Source organism: Phocoena phocoena, chromosome 16, assembly GCF_963924675.1.
Source record: "Phocoena phocoena chromosome 16, mPhoPho1.1, whole genome shotgun sequence".
Lineage (NCBI taxonomy): Eukaryota > Metazoa > Chordata > Mammalia > Artiodactyla > Phocoenidae > Phocoena > Phocoena phocoena.
This window is the reverse complement of record NC_089234.1, coordinates 54,192,633-54,212,374: the sequence shown is the minus strand read 5'-3', so window position 1 is coordinate 54,212,374 and position 19,742 is coordinate 54,192,633. Positions and strand designations below refer to the sequence as shown.

Genomic DNA, 19,742 nt, shown 5'->3' with positions numbered 1-19,742 from the left:
CCGGGAACCTGCGGGTGGAGCCGTCATCCCCACCACCGCCGCCCAACTCGCACGTGTGTGTAGAAATGCGTGGTGGACACGCCTGCCCAGTGCCCACATGAGCCACCCACAGAGAGCACCCAGGAGCGCCTCCTGCCCTCAGCCCAGATGGGGTTCCCCCAGGGCTGAGCGTGGAGAAGCGCTGGCTGGCCGTGGCCACAGTTCCTCCTTCCAGCGCGGGGCTGCCCGGGGCAGAGGCCACCACAGCTCACGAAGGGCCCTGGAACCCGCTGGGAGCCACTGAGGCCAGCACGCCTGTGTCGGGGCAGGAGGGTGGCGATGAGGCCAGCGGGCCTGACACAACCCCAGTGACACCCACTCTCCTCTGTCTTCACAGGCTGGACAACGTTCATGGCTCTCGGGTAGAACCCAGTGAAACGGCCAGAATGAATTCTATGGACAGGCACATCCAACAGACCAATGACCGCCTGCAGTGCATCAAGCAGGTGGGTGTGTGGCCCGGGCTTGCCCCTCCGCCTCTGGCAGCCAGGCCCGCTGGCGAGGGCAGGGCAGGCGAGGCGGGCAGAGCAGTGGGGATGCTCTACACTGTGTAGCTGAGCACCCAAGGTGCTGGGTGGAGGTGACAGTGGGCCAGGCCGACTGCCTAAGTCTCCCCAGCTGCCCACCTCGCGAGAATGTAGCTGGCACGGACCAGCCTCACACTGGAATCACTCACCTGGGCTCAAAGGCCGGCTCTCTCCTGTCCCTTCCCTTCCCTTCCCAGCTGTATGACTTTGGGCCAGCGCCGTGCCCTTTCTGAGCTCTGCTGTGCACTCTGGGCTGTTTTGAGGATGCAGTGAAGTGCCTAATCTCCTTCCCAGACCCAAGCTCCCCGCTTCCTCTGCTCCAGGGGTTCTCTGTAAAGAAATAGAAAAGGAAAGGTCCTGGGAAATTCAACCGTCTTACAGAAAAGGAAACCAACGCCCAGAAGAGGGAAGGGAGTCACCCAAAGTCACACAGTCCTGCCCCACAGGTGCCAGCAGGGCCTCGTCCCAGAGGGTACAAGTTCCCCCTCCTGCCTGTGCTCACACCAAGCTTAAGACGCGATTCGCCTGCCAGTACCCTGTCCGGATTGCTCACGGTGGGCTCAGAGGTCCCCCCTTTAAGAAGCCTGGTTACGCTTGGGCAGGCAGATGCCCCCCAGTGGTGACCAGGAGTGATGCGGCCACCCTCTGGGCTCAGCCTCCCTGCAGCCCAGGGCAGCAGTGTCCCTGCACAGGCTCCGGTGTTGTTTTACTCCAGGAAGGAGGAGATATGGCGGAAGGGGCAGAGGCTTTGCCATCAAACCGACCTGAGCCCAAATCCTCACTCCTCCACATATCCACCCACGGTATAATCTCAGGCCTGTCCTTCTGTTTCTCTGAGCCTCAGTTTCCCCCGTGAAGTGGGTCCAATAAGGCCGACCTCGTAGGATGCTCTGAGGACATTGTGGGCGGAGCACGTAGCCCAGGCTGGCACGTGGCAGGTGATCAGCTCACTGTGGCGGGGGCTCTTGTCCTCAGTGTCGCAGTGACAGGGAGGGGACAGCTGTGGCGAGGCCCCTGGCTTAGGCGGGCTTAGCTGGCAGCTCAGGTAGCCAGCATAGCCCTCTGGCCTCAGGACCCCAGGGGGGAGGCAGGGGCAGAGCTCACAGTCCCACCCCCACCCAGCATGCCCCCTCCCCGCCGAACACCAGGGCCCAGTAGAGCTGAGGCTAGTCGGCAGGAATGAGGGATGTGTTCCGTCCCGTTAGCGTCGCACAGAGCAATCTCGGAAGCCTGGGCCGGGTCTGAGGAGAGGAAACTGAAGCCTTGTTACAGATTGAACTCCGCAGAGCAGCTCTCCCAAACGCCAATTACGCCTCTGTTCCCCGTCACAGAATAGAAACCAGACGATGGGCTCCTCCTCTGCCCTTCCCTCCTTCTCCTCCGCCTCTAGGCTCTGCGGGACTCTCTCCCAGCTCTGCCTTTGACCCAGTTTCTTCTGCCCATGAGGGATCAGCTGTCAACGGCTCCACCCCCAATAATACAGTCAAGCCCCTATGCCAAAGCCCTCTGTGTGCTGGGCAAACAGCTCCCCCTAAAACCTGCTCACAACTTGTATTTTCTCTCTGCGTCTGATTCCCTGCAGAAATCAGGGTGCCCTTTCGTCCCTGGGCCTCCCAGGGATCCAGCGGGGGCAGAAGCCCACCCAGGAGCAGCCCTCTCGAAGCATGGCTCACAGGACTCAGATTTACCAGTCAGCGAGCCTGAACCCCCGTTCCACCACTCATTGGTGTCCTGACCTTGATTAAGTCACCGCTTCATCTCCCGTCGTCTGTAAATGGGCATCGTGGTGCACACCCAGCCATTGGGTCCCAGAGCTGTTGAAAAGCCAGGGATCGCTTCCACTGCCCTCCCCCGGCCCGCCCTGCACACACACACACACACACACACACACACACAGAGCTCTGCGTTTGGGCCACAGAGTGGCACACCTGTGAGGGTGAGCAGGCTGTCCAGATGCCCCCCCACCCCACCCCGGGCTATCCAGAGCTCCCTGTGTCCTCCACGCCCACTCCCGCACTTCCAGGCACACACAGCTCAGCACTGATGTCTGCTCCTCAGCTGCCCCAGAGGGCGACCGCGGCTGGCTGAAGACTGTTAATTCTCAGATGTCCCATATCCTAATTAGAAGAGAAAGGTCTGCGTGCCCTGAGGATGATGCGTGTTGGCTGTGCCTACCTCTGGCTGGTGGAGCTGTGGCTCCCATCGGGGGCCTCACAGCCCCCGACTCTCGGTCCTGCCTGACTTCTATGGCGCAGCCTTCCCTGTCCACCCACTCCGGTTCTAGCCATTGCTGGCACGCACCAGCTCCCGAGCACCTGGCTATCCATCTTCCCTCCAGGCCTCTGTCTCAGCTGCCTTTCTCCTTTCTCAGTACAGGGAGAACCAGTGCCCCCTCTACAACATGCCTTACTCATGTCCCCACGGGCTTATCTGGGCAACACGTGCAAAGCCATGCAAATCAGCTAATTCCCGCACAGCAACCTCCCCAAACCCCAGGTGCCCTTTTGAGTATCTGCACTTCCCATTTCTGAGCCCTGGTGCTTCCTGGGCACCCGGTTACCTCACCCATCCTGCTCTTTCTCCCTTAAGATACAAGCCCTGCAAGGTGTACATCAGGTCTCCCACCAGGCTGAGTTCCTCAAGGGCAGGGGATGTGCCGTATTCCTCTGTAAGTCATCAGAGTCCAGGCCAGGGTGGGGCCCAGATACGCTGGGGAAGAATGAGAGAGGGGTGGGCTGACAGATCGATAGCTAAGGGAATGAATGGATGGGTGGATGGATGGACAAGTGGAAAGGCAGTTAGGTGAGCGGATGGTAGGTGGATATAGACGATGGATAGATGAATGAATGGATGAGTGGGTGGTTGGATAAGTTCTGGATGGATAAGAAGATAGGTAGATGAATGGATGGATGAGTGACGGATAAAGTAGTAAATGGATGAATGGGTTGGTGGGCAAGTAGATAGATGCATGGATGAATTGATTGATTTTTGGATGGATGGGTGGATGGGTAGATGGATGGATGGATGATTTGATTCACAGATGGACTGATAAAATGCATTCATCACTTGGTCTGGGTAGCCAGTTCCTAATCTGGGCATTGGTGTCCCCAGCTCCTGCTCCAACAGACTCAGAGGCCAGTGGATATAGCCCAGGAGGATCTTCTGAGAAATTGTAGAGATGGGCAGGCTTCCTGGGGAGGGATGAGGTATTAGTATCCAGTAACAGCCACAGCCAGGGAGGCCTCTGCCTGTGATTCAAATCTGTGCTCCCATCCCCATATCATCAAAGGGTAGCCAAGCTCAGCCCACCCAGCCCTGGCCTCTCCACTGGGGACCCGTTCTGAAGCTGCCAGATTGCTGGCCAGCTCTGCAGATGGACCATCCTTTGGCCAGCTAGCTGCTCACTAACCACTAATGCATGGACTTGGCCCTAATTCTGTGAATGGGGCCCTAATTCTGCTCTCAAGGAGCTTGCAGGAGAAACAAGAAACTGTACAGAGGTCCTAGCGTATCGGGCAATAGCACTCTTTACCAGACACCTGCTCTGTAGTGGGGATGTCATGACGTATGCTGGTTCTAGACTTTGCGGCAGCACTGCAAGCTGTCCCCACCCCGTTTTGCAGATGAGAGATCTGGAGCTCAGGAACACACCCAGGCTGTGTGACTCAGTGGCCGAGATGGGGTTTGGTCCGGGTCTATCCTGTTCATTTCACTGCATCACGTAGCCACCTTGTAGTCTAAAACAGATGACAAAAGCACAGAGAGGGCAGGAGGTTTGGCCAAGGCCACAGAGCCACAAAGCAATAGCTACTGAATGGGGTGCCTGACGTCCTTTCTACCAGTGAGTTGCGCCCATGAGTCACTACCCATAGCCCATGCCGAAGGCCACGTGAACTGGCTGGGTCAAGAGTGGAGAAGCTCAGAGGTGGGCTGGACCCTTGGGGGCCAGAACAAAACTGGGCCCATGAGACTGGGAGCCCAGAGCCCCAAAGAGGTGTGCCGAGGGTGGGAGTGCTGTAGGTGGGCGACTCTGAGAGCACCAGGCAGTGGTTGCTGACCCTGCTAATTGGGTGTGACATCATGGAAATAAACGGAATAAGTCAGTTAGCAGAGGGAGACTGCTAGGCAGGGAGTTAACCGATTTGCATGGCTTTCCACGTGGAGACCAGATGCCGCCCGTGGCCTTGGAGGGGGCAGGTTTTAGGGAGGGCACGGGCGGCAGAGGCAAGGGCCCGTGCTGCCCTCTCAAAGGGTCTGCTTCTAGCCGTGGATGTCCTCCCGTGTTCTGCAGGAAGATTACACGCAGGGAGCTCTGTCTTTGCAGAAAGAGCCGTGTGTGGGGCTAGGGCGGGAGCTGCCGAGTACACAGCGGAGCCTTTGGGAGACAGAGTCGGGGCCAAGGGCAGCCCCACGTGGGAGCATCCCACGCGCCAGGCTCTCTGCCAGGGGCCGTATAAGCCTCGTCTTGTTTGATCCTCACCGTGGCCCCCTAACGGAGGGCTGTGTCGCTGCATGCTTGCCCTCTTTCTCTCCTTCATCTCTCCCTCTCCCTTTGCTCCCACAGAGGGAGGATACCCCAATTCATTTCACTTTCCTCCATCCACTTTTAAATCTTGCCTTTCACAAACCACATTGTAATAGCAGTGATGAAACCCTAAGCAAGACAAAAATTCCCACCACCAAGCCGTGATCTGCCATCCCCATTTTACAGATGGGGTGACTGAGGCTCAGAGAGGGGAGGGGTTGCCCTAGGTCAGTAGATAGTTGTGGATGAAGGCAGTATGACTCCAGGGCACCAGCCCCACAGGGGCTCCCCCAGCACATTCGGCTCGCCTCCCAATTCTGAGACCTGGCAGCTCCTAAGACCCCTCCCTGCCTTGGCTCTGAGGCAGACTCTCACTGCAAGTTGGGAGAGAGCCACTGCCCTGGGGACAGCTAATGTTCCCAGTCTCTCCCAGCACCGAGGACACAGGGATCCCAGAAGGTACCACCATCCCCTTTGCAGCTGGCTTACACTCCAACCCCTGTGGACACCTTCTAGGTGTCCTGGTGGAGGACCCACAGGCGGTCGCACCCAGCCCTGGAGTCCCAGCTCAGCCCCAACCTGCTTCATGACCCTGGACTCAGTGCCTAGTCCGGCCTGGCCTGGGAAGACACGGATAAGTGTTAAGGAAGGAAGGGGTAGCCATGGAAGCCACCCTCCACCCCTGTCAGCCCCGTGGCCTGGCTCTGAAGCAGGATCTAGAGGCCCTGGCACCAGAATTCATTCTCCGTTAACTCAGACCCCGTAACTGGGTGGGGCCTGCACCCCCGAGCTGAGCCAGACTGAGCCCAGGAAATCTGGGTTTGGGGAATAGGGGTGGCTAAGCCACATAACACCTGACCACGGTGTGACAGTAACCTGGGCACAAGTGCGCTTGAGTGCACCTTCCCGGCTGGGTGTGGCCTGGAGGCCTCTTTCTGACGCCCCTGCTCTGACTATTTGGCTATGGCAGGGCTTGCTGAAGCCGGAGCAGGCAGCATGGTGGTGGTGGTTACTGGGGCAGGGGTGGGGGTGGGTGCTCATCAAGAAGGAATCTCCAGGGCCAGTCTGTCCTGACTCAGGGAGAGCCAGCAGCCCCAAGGATGGGAGCTACATGCCACCCTCCTGAAGCCCACAGGGTTTCCTACCCCGCTGCCAGCATCCAGAAGACATTTTAGTGTCTAGTATTAGTGCCCTTTTCTAAACCCTGGTTTTTCTATCTTTGCGATGGGGCCGCGAATCCCCCACGCCACCAGGAACTGGGCTGGGCTTGGAGGTGCAGAGGGAAGGTGGATGAGAAGGAGTTTGAGAAAACCCATTACTCGTGGCCTGCCCCTTTCTGTGTGTTTCCTCCCCAGGGATGCCTGGGGTCTTTGCGGCCCCAGACGCTCTCACACTAGCGTGTGCTGGCCTCACTCCTGGATCCTCATGCTGCCTCTCCTTTCCCTCTCCCACAGCACTTACAGAACCCTGCCAACTTCCACAATGCTGCCACGGAGCTGCTGGACTGGTGCGGAGACCCGCGAGCCTTCCAGCGGCCCTTTGAGCAGAGCCTGATGGGCTGTTTGACGGTGAGTCTGTACTCGCCCCGCCTGTGCCTGCACCCAGGGAGGATGGCTAGGGACTAGTGCGCCTGTCCAGGCTGCTGCTGGAGGGGAGGGCCCTTCTGTGTGTACCCCTGACACACATACACCCGCAGGGAACCTGGTCTGATGGGGAGACAGAGTCCTCGGGATGACATGGGTTCTTTACAATTGGTGAGAAGGACACAGATCCTACTTTGAAGAGTTCCAAGTCTGATGGGAGTAAATGTTCCATCATAAGTAAAGCAGAGAGACTCTTGAAGGGTTTTCAGCCCTCCTTTTATCCAGTCATTCATTCATTCACTTAGGTAAACATCTTTTGAGCTCTTTTTATAGTCAGCCAGCCATCTATCCATTCATGTAAGCGTTTATTGAGCTCCTATTCCATCCATCCATCCATCCAGATGAACACTGATTGATCCCTCGTTTATCATGTACAATCCCCTCTGCTAAGTCCTGGGAAACTGAAGATGAGTAAGACCTTGCCAAGCCTGATTCCCTCTTTAGGGGAGAGACAGATGTGGAAAGAGACGGTTGAGAAAAAAATCGTGTACAAAATGGAGGCAGCATAGAGAAGGGAAGTGTTGTCGGCCTGGGTGGTGGGCAGGTTGCAGAAAACTGAGAAAAGGAGCCACTTCTACATCTGTAGGAGTTTGATACGTCTGCGCAAGCAGCTGAGGATAGCGAGAGCATTCTAGGCACATGGAATGGCACACACCAAGGCCCAGATGTGCAACAGAACCCAGGGAACTGAGATTAGCTCAGCTTGGTAAAGGTCTAGGATACAAGCTGGGCAGAGGCCAGGCCCAGAGCTAGCGGTATCATTTGCCAAGCTTCGGAGCTTGCTGGCCGACAGCCACGCGGAAGGAGCTCAAAGCTTATGCTTGTCGCCAGCCACGTGGCCTATATCCATAAGTGTGAGGGCACCTCTGCGGCCAGTGAGGACAGCTGCTCAGAGGGTCCTGAGTCAGCTTTAAAGGGAACGTGGGTAAACACATTGCTGGGGAGCCCAGCTACCCCAAGGCTTGGAGAGGAGAGGCCAAGACTTATGCCTGGTTAGGCGGGAACAATAAGTAAAATTCAAGGGCACCATGTTTTCTGAGAACCTCCAGGACAAGAGAGAGGTGAAAGGCCATCACTGCAGAACACCTGTCCTGTGCCTGACACTGAGCTTGGCCCGCTGGATACGCCTTCTCACTGTGTCCTCAGAGAAGTCTGGTCCTGTCTTCTTCCCCATTTCATAGAGAAGGAAACCGAGATGTTGTGACTGACTTCCCAAGTTCACACAGCCACTTAGAAGTGGACCTGGGATTCAAGTCAAGACCCGTCTGCCTCTAGAGGGGATATTTCTGGCCATTAGGGATGCGAAGCAGGGATGCAGCCAAGACCCTCCCCGGGCTCCTCCATTTGTCCGAAGCTGACACCATCTGGCTCCCTCAGGGCCACAGGGCCAAATCGGGCGGCAGCCTGCACTGCCCAGCCCTCCTTATTCTCCAGCCCCCTGAGCTCCCCCTCCCTCACCCAGCTCCCTTAATCCTCTTTGTGGGGATCCTGAGTCAGGCTAAGCCCTGCGGGCAGAGACAGATGTTACTCCCATCCCAGCTGCTGGTAGCCGTAAGTGAAGGGGGAAGGGGGGCTGCCACGCTCCCCCAGCACCCCATCCCAAGCCTGGCCCTGCCTAGGAGGTGGGGACCTGAGGCTGAATCCAACAATGGCCCTGGCCAGGCTGGCTGGGCAGGTGGACAGGAGATGACTAGAAACTGGCCCTGCCCCAGCCCTGTCATTCAACTCTTCATTCAACAAACATTCACCAAGTCCCTGCCGTGGGCAGGTCCTGCACAGGGGCCCCCCGAGGGGTGTGCAGTGAGCACGATGGGCCTCTCTCAAACAGCTTACCTTCCAATGGGGAGGCAGACGCTAAACACATAAGGAGTATGTAAGGATGTAATCCAGCGCCCTGTAAGAGGGGGCAGGGCGGTGGTCAGGAAAAGTCTTGGTGGAGGTGACCTCCAGCTGAGACCTGAAGAGCAAAAAGGAGTCAGCCAGGGGAAGATGAGAGAGAAGGGTGCTCCAGGCAGAGGGAACTGCCAGTGCAAAGGCCCCGAGGCTTGGTTTGTTCAAGGAACAGACAGAAGTCTCAGATGTCTGGAGCACAGGAGAGGGAGAGGGGTACAAGATGAGGTCAAAGGGGGAAGCAGAAACCAACGAACACAGAGCCCGCAAGCTAAGTGAGAAGAGTTTGGAGATGATTTGAAGGGCAATGGGGAGCCCTTGAAGGGTCTTAAGCAGGTGAGGGATGGGATGTGATTTGTGTGAGCTCTGAAGGGGAGCATCCTTGGAGGGTAGGATGGAGGGATTCTGGAGGTCTTCCTGGAGGAGGGAGCCCAAGGAAAACTGTAGGATCTGATTGGCAGGGGATGAGACCACAGGAAACTGTGTAGACAAAAGCCCAGTGCCAGCTCTGCACCCCAGTTTAAGGCATACACTTGGTTGAATGGCCAGCTCTGACCCCCACCCGAACCCCCGACCTGCCGCTTAGCCAGAAAGGGGACTTTGGCCCACTGGTCACAGCCATAGAGACCTGAGTCTGACTGTCACTTGGAGCACAATAGAACCAGCAGCAAGAAAGGTTGGGGGGTGGGGGGGGGTCATAGAAGACACCCTTGGTGCCCACAGCATTTTCCTGGCACTGTCTCCTTGCATCCTTATGAAGACACTGCAAGGGGTCAGGGAAAGGCTTATCAATGCTATTTTACAAACAAGGCAATAGAGAAGGGGAGCAGCTTGCTGCAGTCCCAGGCTGGTACCACTGACCCCCCCCCCAGGAGCCCCAGGGTCCTGCTTGCTGCCAGTCCTCCTATCCCCCTGGGCATCCCCAGCCCCAGCCGTGCCCCATGGGGAGGGATGAGATAGGACAGGTGAGAGATCCCAAGGGGCCTAGGCAGGGCGAGGCTGCCGAGTACCCCCCGTCCCGCTCCACAGCGCACACACACACACACGCACGCACGCACGCACGCACGCACTCGCACCGCTTCCCATTCAGGGGGCAGCCTGAGCCCTCCAGGTTGCTATCATCCCCTGGGTGACCTCTGGAAACAAATTCCTCTGGATCCGGCTTACCTGGAGGATATAAATTAAAAACCACTTAGCCTTGGGCAGTAAATGGACACATCTTTGCCACACCAGGGCCAGGCTCTGGGATGAAGAGCATTGGGACTCTGGCAGCCCCCCGCCCCACTCTCTACTTCATGCCCTCTGGCGCCAGGATGCAGAAGTGCAGGAGCCCCACGGCCCCTCCCAAGGGGCGTCAGCACGGGCACTACTTACCCTTCAGGACCAGGTTCTTCCCTGGCCCCTCCCTTAGCAGCAGGGCTGAGCCCCCTCTCTGGAGGTCCCCCTCAAAGTCAGGCCTCTCTGGACTTGCTCCTCCTTCCTCCCCTGAGGTGGAACATGCTTGATCTGCTCGGAGAACAGAAAAAAGGCTGAGGCGACCAGAGCATAGGAGAGGGGAGACGGGTACGAGAGGAGGTGGGAAAGGGAGACAGAAACCAGTTAGCACAGCAGCAATGCCCTCCCCGTCTCTCCAGGGAGGAATTCCCCACAGCCTCAGAGTGTTCACTGCTGAAGCCGTGGGTGTATGGTCACAGACAGCATTCACTGAGCTGTGTGCCTGGTCCTGGCTGTCATCCTTGCAAGAAGGAGATTTTGTACCCATTCCACAGATGAGGAAACTGAGGCCCAGAGAGGTTAAATCACCTGGGTGAGATACAACAACGAATAATTGGCAGATCCAGAACTCTGTCTCATGCCTGACTCCAAAGCAGCAGCAGCAGTGGCCACAAATACCTGTCCACCCCAGTACTGAGAATGGTAGCGAAGTAGGAAATGAGGGCTCTGCCCTGAGGGGCTTAGGGTATAGCCATGAGACAGAACTGGGACACATGGAACTGGCAGAGCCCATCACACACAACCTTGGAAATGAGAGACATCCTTGTACCTTTACAGAAGAGGAACCTGAGGCTCAGAGAGGTTAAGTAACTTGCCTTAGGTTGCACAGTATAGGATGGAGCAGGATTGAAGCACAGGCCAGTTCCCCTGACTGCCTCATAGAAAGTCAGAGTCCAGCCACCGGCTGGGAGCAGAAACCCCTTCTTTAGCATTTCCCAGACAGCCTGTCCTGCTTCATGGCCAGGAGGCTCACTGCTCTTCAAGACAACACATCCCTTTATGGGACTAACGAAACTGTCACATGCCTTTGAATATGCCCCCTCTCTCGCCTCTGGACTTCAGTTTCCCTCTCTGTGGCATGAGGGGCTGGACTCCCTGACCTATAGGGCCCCAGGGTCTAGGTCTCAGACAGCCAGGCTCCACTGGTCAGCCTTTAGGAGCACCTTGAGGGCTGGGCCGAGCCGAGCTGGCTGGACCCAGGCAGCCTGCAGAGGGCAGCAGCTCTGCGGCCACTCACTGCAGGCCTTTGTTGGGGAGAGGTCTTCACCGAGGGGTCTTTACGCCCATTGGGGTGGGAGAAGGCCTCTCTGAAACGCGACAGGAGGCTGCTCAGCTGAGCCTGCCCTCCCCACAACAGTCTGTCAGACTCACCTCACCGGACTTTCCGGGGGTCCTTAGACTGGGCCAGGGGAAGCCAGGGGCTGCACCAGGTACTCTAGAATCGCAGGGTCCAGCTTAGCCTGCTCTGCCACACCTGCGCTGTGTGACCTTCAGCCAGGCCCTACCCTCTCTGTCTTGGTAAAAGGAGACTGTTGGAACCAATGACCCTTCTGAACACTGGGCTCAGGGCACTTAGTGACAGATACTTCCAGGCCTGCAGGAGAGCCCTTAGAACCAGTACCAGGCCTCTCTTGCTCAACGTAGCTAGTTTCTTTCTTTTTCTTGGAACCAGAGCAACAGGATTAGCCAGTATTGGCCAAACAGAAGGACCTTTGCCTTTCTGCCCTCAACCCAGAGCCTGAGGGCAGGTTGGGAGTTATGGCCTTAACCCTTTGTGGGCTGAAAAAGAAGTCCTCTCGTGGAAAGAGCCCAGGCTTTGCAGCCTGACTGCCTGGCACTGCATCCTAGCTGTCTCACAAACAAGCGTTGTAACCTCAGGTTGTTATTCATCCTCGGTCTCCTCATCTGTAAAACAGGGGTAGTAATAACACTTCGTGGAACTGTTGTGAGAATTCGGCACCTCACTGCTTAGGAAGGAAACATTTACTTAGCCCTCGTACCTGGGAGCGAGCATTCTCCTTACAGCACTGTGTCAACATAGCCCACAAACAGCAGCCTCACTGATGCAAAAGTCCAAACAGACTGCCTGTGCTCACTCGCACCCACCCCAAGGCTCTCCTACCAGTGAGGGCACCACAGTCAACATCTGAGCTGAAGTGGCCCTTCCAGACCCCTTCTCCCCGATGTACGGTGTCCGTCTCCAGAACTGAAATACTCAACAGGCTGTAAAGAATTAGGGGCCTTGGTTTTTCTGCTTGGACAGTGAGACTAACACTGAAGAAGACCTGGCCCTGGGATGGCTCAGTGACTCTGGAACGTGGCGTGCATGTAGCGGACCGTGCAAGGGGGGCGGGCAGGGTGCATAAGAACTGCAGGACAGGGGCGGATAGAGCCCGTGGGAAAGAGGCCTGGGGAGACAGACGACTTCTGCGTCAGGGGCTTCTGTTTGCAGCGGAGAAGCTGAGCAAACATTCTAACCTGAGAAAGTCCTTTTTCCTCCCTGCACAGGGAGCTCCCAGGAGATGGAGGTGGGGAGGCAGGGCAAGAGGCTCTGGTGGTCCTGGGAAGGGAGGATCCACTGGCTCCTTCCTGGTGCAACACGGACACTCTCTCTGGGCCTCCAGTGTCCATATATGGTAAATGAGGTGGTTGGCCTAGATAAGTGGGTTTCCCACACTTCGTAGCTCTAGAGCCCTTGTAATGAACCCCTAAAATATAAAGCATATAATGGGGAACTGTTCTAATGGCTGCAGGGGCCGGGCCAGAACCCATGGCAGCCTCGGCCCTCAGAGGACCTCCGAGCGCCTCTGCAGCAGGTGATCTCTAGGGGCTCCCCTTTCTCAGAAGAATGAGCCCCACATCTGGGAGCACTCCTTTCCCAGTCAGCCATAGCCGCCCCAGCTGCTTCCTGAAACGACTCCATTTTCCAAGGTCCTTTCTTCTTAATAAGGAAACCTAATTTGGCGGCTGTTAATGAGGAAGCCAGGCAGGAGGGAGCAGGTCTGGCTGGCGGGACGCCTGGGAACGGACAGGTGTGAGCCTGTGGAACCGTTCATGGGGCCCCAGGAGCGTCCTGTACCTCACTGCCCCCCACCCCCTAGGACCGACAGCCCTCCCAGCCCCTGGCTTCTCCCACTTCCAGCCCACACATCTGAGGCTCACAAGGGGATGGGTGGGACCTCCGGTCTGAATGCACAGCTGAATGCAGAGCCAGCGCCTGGCGCTGGAGACAGACCCCAGGCTGAGCATGACAGCCCTGCAGTTTGGGGACTCGGGTCTGAGAGGCTGCAGGGCGCTTGGCACGGAGCTGGGGAGCAGAAGGCGTGTCCATCTGGGGAATTCTCAGCTGTCCGTTGGGCAGCTCCAAGCTGGAGCTCCTGGGAAGCGGTGAGCCCTAAATCAGTGCTCCTCCCCAGGTGCAGACTCTGACTCAGGAGGGACCGATGCCGCTGGCTGGGTGGGGACCGTGCTTGGAGTATTTGATGATAGCGAGTGCCCCGCGGTGGGGGCTGCTGGAGCTCAGTGAGGGATGGAGGAGAGGTGGGAGGCGTGGGAGACTTCCTTGGAGGAAGTTTGAAGAGCTGCACTGGGGAAGCAGAGACCCTGGCCTGGGGCCACGCAAAACGCGGTAGTACAGCATCCCCCCGCCAGCTCCTAGAATGGGGCCAGATTTGAAAGTGGCAGGGCCTGGGCTTTGGGGTCAGGCCTACCTCTGGCCTGGAAACCCCTGAGGGCAGGGCCCGGGATCCCAGGGCCTGGCATGGAGGAGGTGCTTATCAGTGTTTGCTGAGTGACTGAACGAGGCAGTTTGAGTCCCAGTTCTGCCTGACGTTGGGGACCTGCCTTAGCCTGCCCGCCTCGCCTGTGAACTGGGCACATCTGCCACTGTGGATTCAGAGGCCTGGCGTGGACAGTGACTCACCCCTGCCCTTCCTCCCCTTCTTGCTGGCAGGTGGTCAGTCGGGTGGCAGCTCAGCAAGGGTTCGACCTGGACCTCGGCTACAGACTGCTGGCTGTGTGTGCTGCAAACCGAGACAAGTTCACTCCGAAGTCTGCCGGTAGGTGACGGCCGGGGGCTCCGCGGTGTCGTCGGGAGTGGGGGTGGGGCACTGGACTTAAACCCAAGGCTGTCACCACCCCTGTTGGCTGGCAGCTCAGTTGGTCCAGGTATGGCGTGAGCGCCCGAGTAGCAGCAGCTCACGTGCTGGCCTCTTGAGCCCACAAGTAGGGCCTCTCCCTCATCTCAGGGCCAGCAAGGGGCCCGGGGCACACCACACCCCAAAAACAGGCTAAAGGGAGATGCACGTCATCTCATTCCATCACCACAGTGACCCCTTGGTGTAAGTGCTGTGATCATCCCCATTTTACAGCCCAGGAAACTGAGGCTCAGAGAAGCTGCAGAGATTTCCCCAGGTCACACGGCTAAGAAGTGGCAGAGCTGGGATTTAAGCCCAGGCCTGTACTCCAGAATCAGCATCCTTAACCCTGAGGCTCCGCTGCATTCATTCAAGATGTTTTTAATTTAAAATAAAACACAAATTAAAATAAAAATGAATCAGTACATTCAGGATTCTAAAAGACTGCTCTGTGTAGTATGCTCCATTGCAACCCTGTCCCGGCACGGGACCCGCTGACTCTATAGTAAACAGAGGCCACGGAAGGTACCAGGCAGCATTCTGTCTGTGAGGGCTTTAAGCACACTAAAGGTGCAGCTTTACCTGTCCCTCCATCCTTATTACCTTGCTTAAAAGCAGGGGAAGCTGTGTAAGCTTTTACTTGAACAGACCTGGACAACCCAGCCCTGTCACTTGCTGAGTGTGTGGCCTCTGAGCCTCGGTGTATCTCCTCGGGAAGGCAGGAATGACGGTGAGACCTACGTTGCTGGGGTCAGTGCCGAGCAGTGTCTAGATGTTGTTAACGTCCTTTATGGAGCCTGAACAATTCACTGAAAAAGAAAAAAGTCCGTTATTTCCTCTGTATAACAATAAAACAGACGTTTTCTCTGAATCCGTCCATCAGTTCTTTGGAGTGTATATAGAAACAGCTTAATGCAAACGTTTAAAGGATGTCTCATGATGGGTTTTCATCAGTCTGCACAGCCCACAATTGCTTGAACACGGGTTTGTGCTTTGCTGTGTTTATGACGGTCCATGCACGTGGATGGCACGTCACTTATAAAAGGTGGTGAAGGTCTCATTGGCCAATAGCTGCTCGGAGATCCCTGACGTGCCAGCCTGTGTTGGGATATCGCTATTGTATTGAACTGCTTGCCAGGAAACGGTCTTGGAATCTCATAAGAGACGTCTGTTCCTGATGGAATCTGCAGTTTTAATAATAACTTAAGTCAATACAATTTTGACAAGGTAAAAATTGCTGCTTATCCAAGAAGCATATACATCCATATCGCTGTTTAGTGCCTGCTCTTTGCAGGCATCGGGCCGGGGCTGGGTTGTGCTGAGGGGTAAAACAGATGTGGTCTCACCTCGGGAAACGTACCGTCCAGAGCAGGGATCGGCAAACTTGCTTTGTAAAGGGCCAGATCGTAAATAGTTTAGACCTTGCAGGCAATACGAAAGCAGCCATAGACAATATGTAAACAAATAAGTGTGGCTAGTTCCAAGAAAGCCTTCTTTATGAAAGTAGATGATAGGAAAATTTCCTGATGCCTGGTCTAGAGGGAGAGAAAATCATCGACCAGATAATCACAGCTGTTTGCTGTACACCAGAAACTAACACGACATTGTAAATCAACTATACTTCAACTTTTAAAAAAAGACATGCAAAAAAATCACAGCTGTATGTGTGACTGTGTGCGTAAATTCAAGCTGTGATAAGGGCCATGAAGGAGCGGTCTCAGGGATGCCACAAGACCACTTGGGAGTGGGGAAAGGCTTCCCTGAGACCCAAAGGTCAAGTAAGAGTTGACTAGGGGAAGAAAAGGAGGAAGGACTGCCCAGGTAAAGGGAACAGCCTATGCAAAGGCCCTGAGGTAGAAGCAAGCGTGGCTATTTTTTTAGCAGAACTAAAAGGAAGGCCAGTGGTTCCAGAGCCCTGGGGCAGAAGTCAGCAGCAGTTAGACACACAGGGCCCGTCTTGAGGGTTGTCCTAAGAGTAACGGGAACGTGGCTAAATTCTAATTTTGCAAAGATCGCTCGAGCTGCACAAGAACAGATTGCTCAGGGGAGGCCGGTGTGGATGGAGGGAGCCAGTTGGCAGATGGCTGGGATGTCAGGGTGAGGATGATGGTGGCTGGACCAGGAAGGTTCCGCTTCCTGTGGAGTGGAGTGGAGACAAAGGGAGGACTCCAAGGGATATGTAAAAGGCAAAACCGAGACAGGGAGAGCGTGGCCAGAGGGGTCGAAGGAAAACAGGAGAATGGGCTGTCCCAGAAACCCCAGCTGCTCCCTAGGTCCATGTGTAACCCCTCCCTCAAGGGTCTCTCACACCCCCGCTAGTACGTTCTGGGTGCTCTACCACATTTTGCTTCAATGCCCAGCTCTGTGAGACACGGTATTTTCTACATTAATGGATGAGGAAATTGAAGCCCAGAGAGGTCTTGTGACTTGCCTGCTGTCACACAGCTCGTAAATGATGGAGCTGAGAGACTTGAAGTCCTGGCCTCCTGAATCCAGGCCTGGAGCTGTGCCCACCGCATCATTGTTGACTCTGGGACCAGTTGGGGACCGAGATTTAGGAGGCCTCTGATCACCTGGGCCAGGATCTGAGAAGCTATTCCATTTGGGAGAGCTCTTTGCTTCACTCAGATCTCTCTAGCGTGGCCCTGCCCTCCTCTAAGTGGTATTTCCAGCATCACTTCTTCTCCTGAGACAAGGGATTTGTTCCTTCCCCATCTGTACCCCTAGTTGTGCACTGCTCTTTACAGTCTAGAGAGCTCTTTCCCATGCATGTGTCTATCTAGTCACATGATAGGCCCTAGGCCCACGAGGTGCGTTCTCAGTGTACCCATTCTGCAGCTGAGAACACTGAGGCCCAACAGGGCCTGCGGCTTAGCTGTCACTTGAATTCACTTATCAGGAGTCAAACCCAGGTCAGCCCCAAGAGCCATGACTAACCACCTTTCCCAGGCCGCCTGCCCTCTTGAGAAGTACGAGCCTCACGGCTCTCAGGGTCCCGGTCATCCCCCTGCTTGACCCGTCTTTTGGGAAGGCAGGGCACCAGTCTGACGGGGAAGACTTCGGCTCCTAGTTTCGTTGGTTGGGATAAAGGGTCCACGGGGGGCAGGCTTGACCGTGAGAGGGGTGAAGACCACAGAGAACACAGCAGTGACCCCAGATTCCAGAAGCAACTCCAGCACTGGCCCCCATCTTCTCCACATTGCCCACCTCCCAGAGCTGTGGCCTCATCTGTAAAGAGGGATTATATGCCAATCCCACAGGTTGCCCGGGAGGATTAAATGAAATTGCCCAGGCGTGGAAGTGAGGGGCCCAGCTAATACCTGGCACACCGTGGGTGCCAAGTCCATATTTTCTGGCCTTCCTTCTCTACTTCTGTCTTTCTTTTTCCCAACATGGTTCCCCACCTCTCTAAGGCCCTTTCTGCCTTAGTGAGGCTGTTTCCCACCCTCTCTTTCCCTGAGGCTCTGTGGGTGGGTGCATGACCTGCCCAAGCCCACCTCTGGGTACAGCTGGGAGAGTCCCCGTGGTGTCAGTTGTGTGTGTGCAGTGGCCACAGCGGCCACTACGGGGCCCACCTGGGCCTCTCCCAGCCAGGCTTCTGCAGTTCTAGAACACGCTCTGTCCCCAGAGCTCCTGCAGCCTCTCCGCCCTCCCGTCTTCCTGTCTCCGTCTGGGTTCCCACTCTGCCTCACTGGCTAGTGCAGTTTTTACCCTCCCAGTCCTTCCCTCTCCTTTCTCTCTGAGGGTCTCTGATGCTGTCTGTCTCTGTCTGTCCTTCCCTTTCCCGCTGCCTCTGACTTTCTCCCTGCGTTGTGATGTGTATGTGCGTGTATATGTGGCGGTGAACATGTCTGTGTGTGTGTGTGCGTGTGTGTGTGTGCGTGCGTGAGTGTGTCTCCCCTTCTGCCTCCCCCACTCCTTCTCCCACTCTGTCTCCCTGTCTGTCTGTCTTGTCAGGAGGCCAAGCTAGGGCCAGAGGGCCGGTGGGATGAGCTCACGCGGCGAGAAGCAGAGCGGTGCTTTGTCAGGAGAGATGGCAGTGCGCTGGGCTGGGCTGTGCGCGCCAGCATTGGTGGGCTCTGGAGCAGGTGCTCAGGCCTGGGGGCAGTGCTATGCGGTGTGCGTGTGTGTGTGTGAGAGAGAGAGAGAGAGAGAGAGAGAGAGAGGGAGAGAGGGAGAGAGGGGGGGAGAGAGAGAGAGATGGAGCGTGAGCGCAGAGCAGACACTGCAGCAAACAGCCAAGTCAGGCGTCTCCACGTGGGCCCCTCTGATACCCAGCCCCCAGCTCTTTGTTCTGGTGCAGCCTTTAGCCTGTGTGCTCGCACACGGCAGCACGCGCACACGAGCACGCACGACAGCATCCTCCTCGTTGGGAAGGTCCTTGGGGGCCAGCAGCTCCCTCCTCTGCCTCAGTCCAGAAGGTCACCTGCCTTGTGCCTCCCCTTGTCCCCCCCTCCAGGCCACGGCAGGCCCCCCCGCCCCCCGGTCGCTGCCTGCCTGCTCTCGGCAATTTGGCAGGCAGTGCTGAAATGTCAGCCTCCCTGGCACCGAGAGGCCCACGCCTGCTGGCTTCGTGGGCACCAAGCACCAGGCAGTTACCATGTCCAAGGTCCCCAAGAGCCCTCTGTGTGCCTCTGCGACTGTCCACGCTTGAATGACTCTGTCCCTTTGGTTGCCCCTGTGAACAGCCCAGAGGTGGGTTAAAATAATAGAATAGGGAATGTCAGAACCCAGGGGATGGGGAGCCCAGGGCCCAGAGAAAGGGAGATCTGCCCCAGGTTACAGTGAGGCGGGGCAGAGCCCAGACAAGAGCCTGGGTGGCCCACTGCCCGTCCTCACGCCCCTCTTGCCTCCCTGAATGATGACTCCGGGCTCCCTCTGAGGGGTGAGAGGCGTGGGGCCGCTGGCAGAGTGGAAGATGTGGAGAGAGCCGCAGGTCTGGGAGGTGCCAGGGCATCCCAGGGGCATCCTGGGGGAGGCGACCAGTAGGCATTTGGAGAAGGGGCCAGAGAACTCAGGAGAGAGGTCAGGGCTGAAAAGGCAGCCCCTGAAACCTCCGAGGAAGAGGAGGCCAGCCTTCTTAGGCACAAGCAGAGGGCAGTTGTCAACGACCTGCCTGTGGGCTGGACGTGACCTGCAGACAGCTGAGGTCCGGCCGTTCAGCAGTTTTTAAAAATGCATATTAGTTGCCAACGTTTGCTCTCTGGAAGACTGTACTGTCCAGTCAAATGCCTGGCTTCCTTTGAATGGGAACCTTGGACCCAGCCCGGCACGGACTGGCTGGTGGCTGACCCCTCGGATAAGTGCCGTGCTTCCCGAGTTGTCTCACACCCCAAGCATTTCCTGAATTTGGAAACCTGCTGGGCCCTGTGGACATGTGTGTTTCTTACCTCTTTTCTACACACACGCTCACATCCCAGCACGGCAGCCTGAGCCCCGGGCCCAGGAGTGGAAACCCAGGCAAAGTGGATCACTTGCTGTGTGTTGGCAAACATCTGCCCGTCTGTTTTCTCCAGTGTGCTGACGGCCCCCAGAGGAGCTGATAGCAGACCACAGGAAGGGACTGAGGCATGCCCTGGGCCCCCGGCCAGCCTGGGAGTGAAGAATCAGGAATGTGATGGGGCCCCTGCTCTGCCCCTCCCGGTCTGTGGCCTGTGATCCACTCAGGAGGGGCTCGGGAGAAGCTTGGTCCTTCTTGGAAGCCCTC

At 56.7% G+C, this 19,742-nt stretch overlaps 1 protein-coding gene across 1 annotated transcript in view; it reads left to right on the top strand.

The window, feature by feature from the left end:
• The first annotated feature begins 425 nt into the window (after positions 1-425).
• The window catches only part of ZMIZ1 (zinc finger MIZ-type containing 1), a 102,846-nt gene continuing 83,529 nt past the window's right edge, over positions 426-19,742 (top strand). The window contains exons 1-3 of the mRNA XM_065894046.1: positions 426-485; positions 6,546-6,659; positions 13,852-13,957. Of these exons, the coding sequence (XP_065750118.1) occupies positions 426-485; positions 6,546-6,659; positions 13,852-13,957 (280 nt within the window). The remainder of the gene's footprint in view (positions 486-6,545; positions 6,660-13,851; positions 13,958-19,742) is intronic.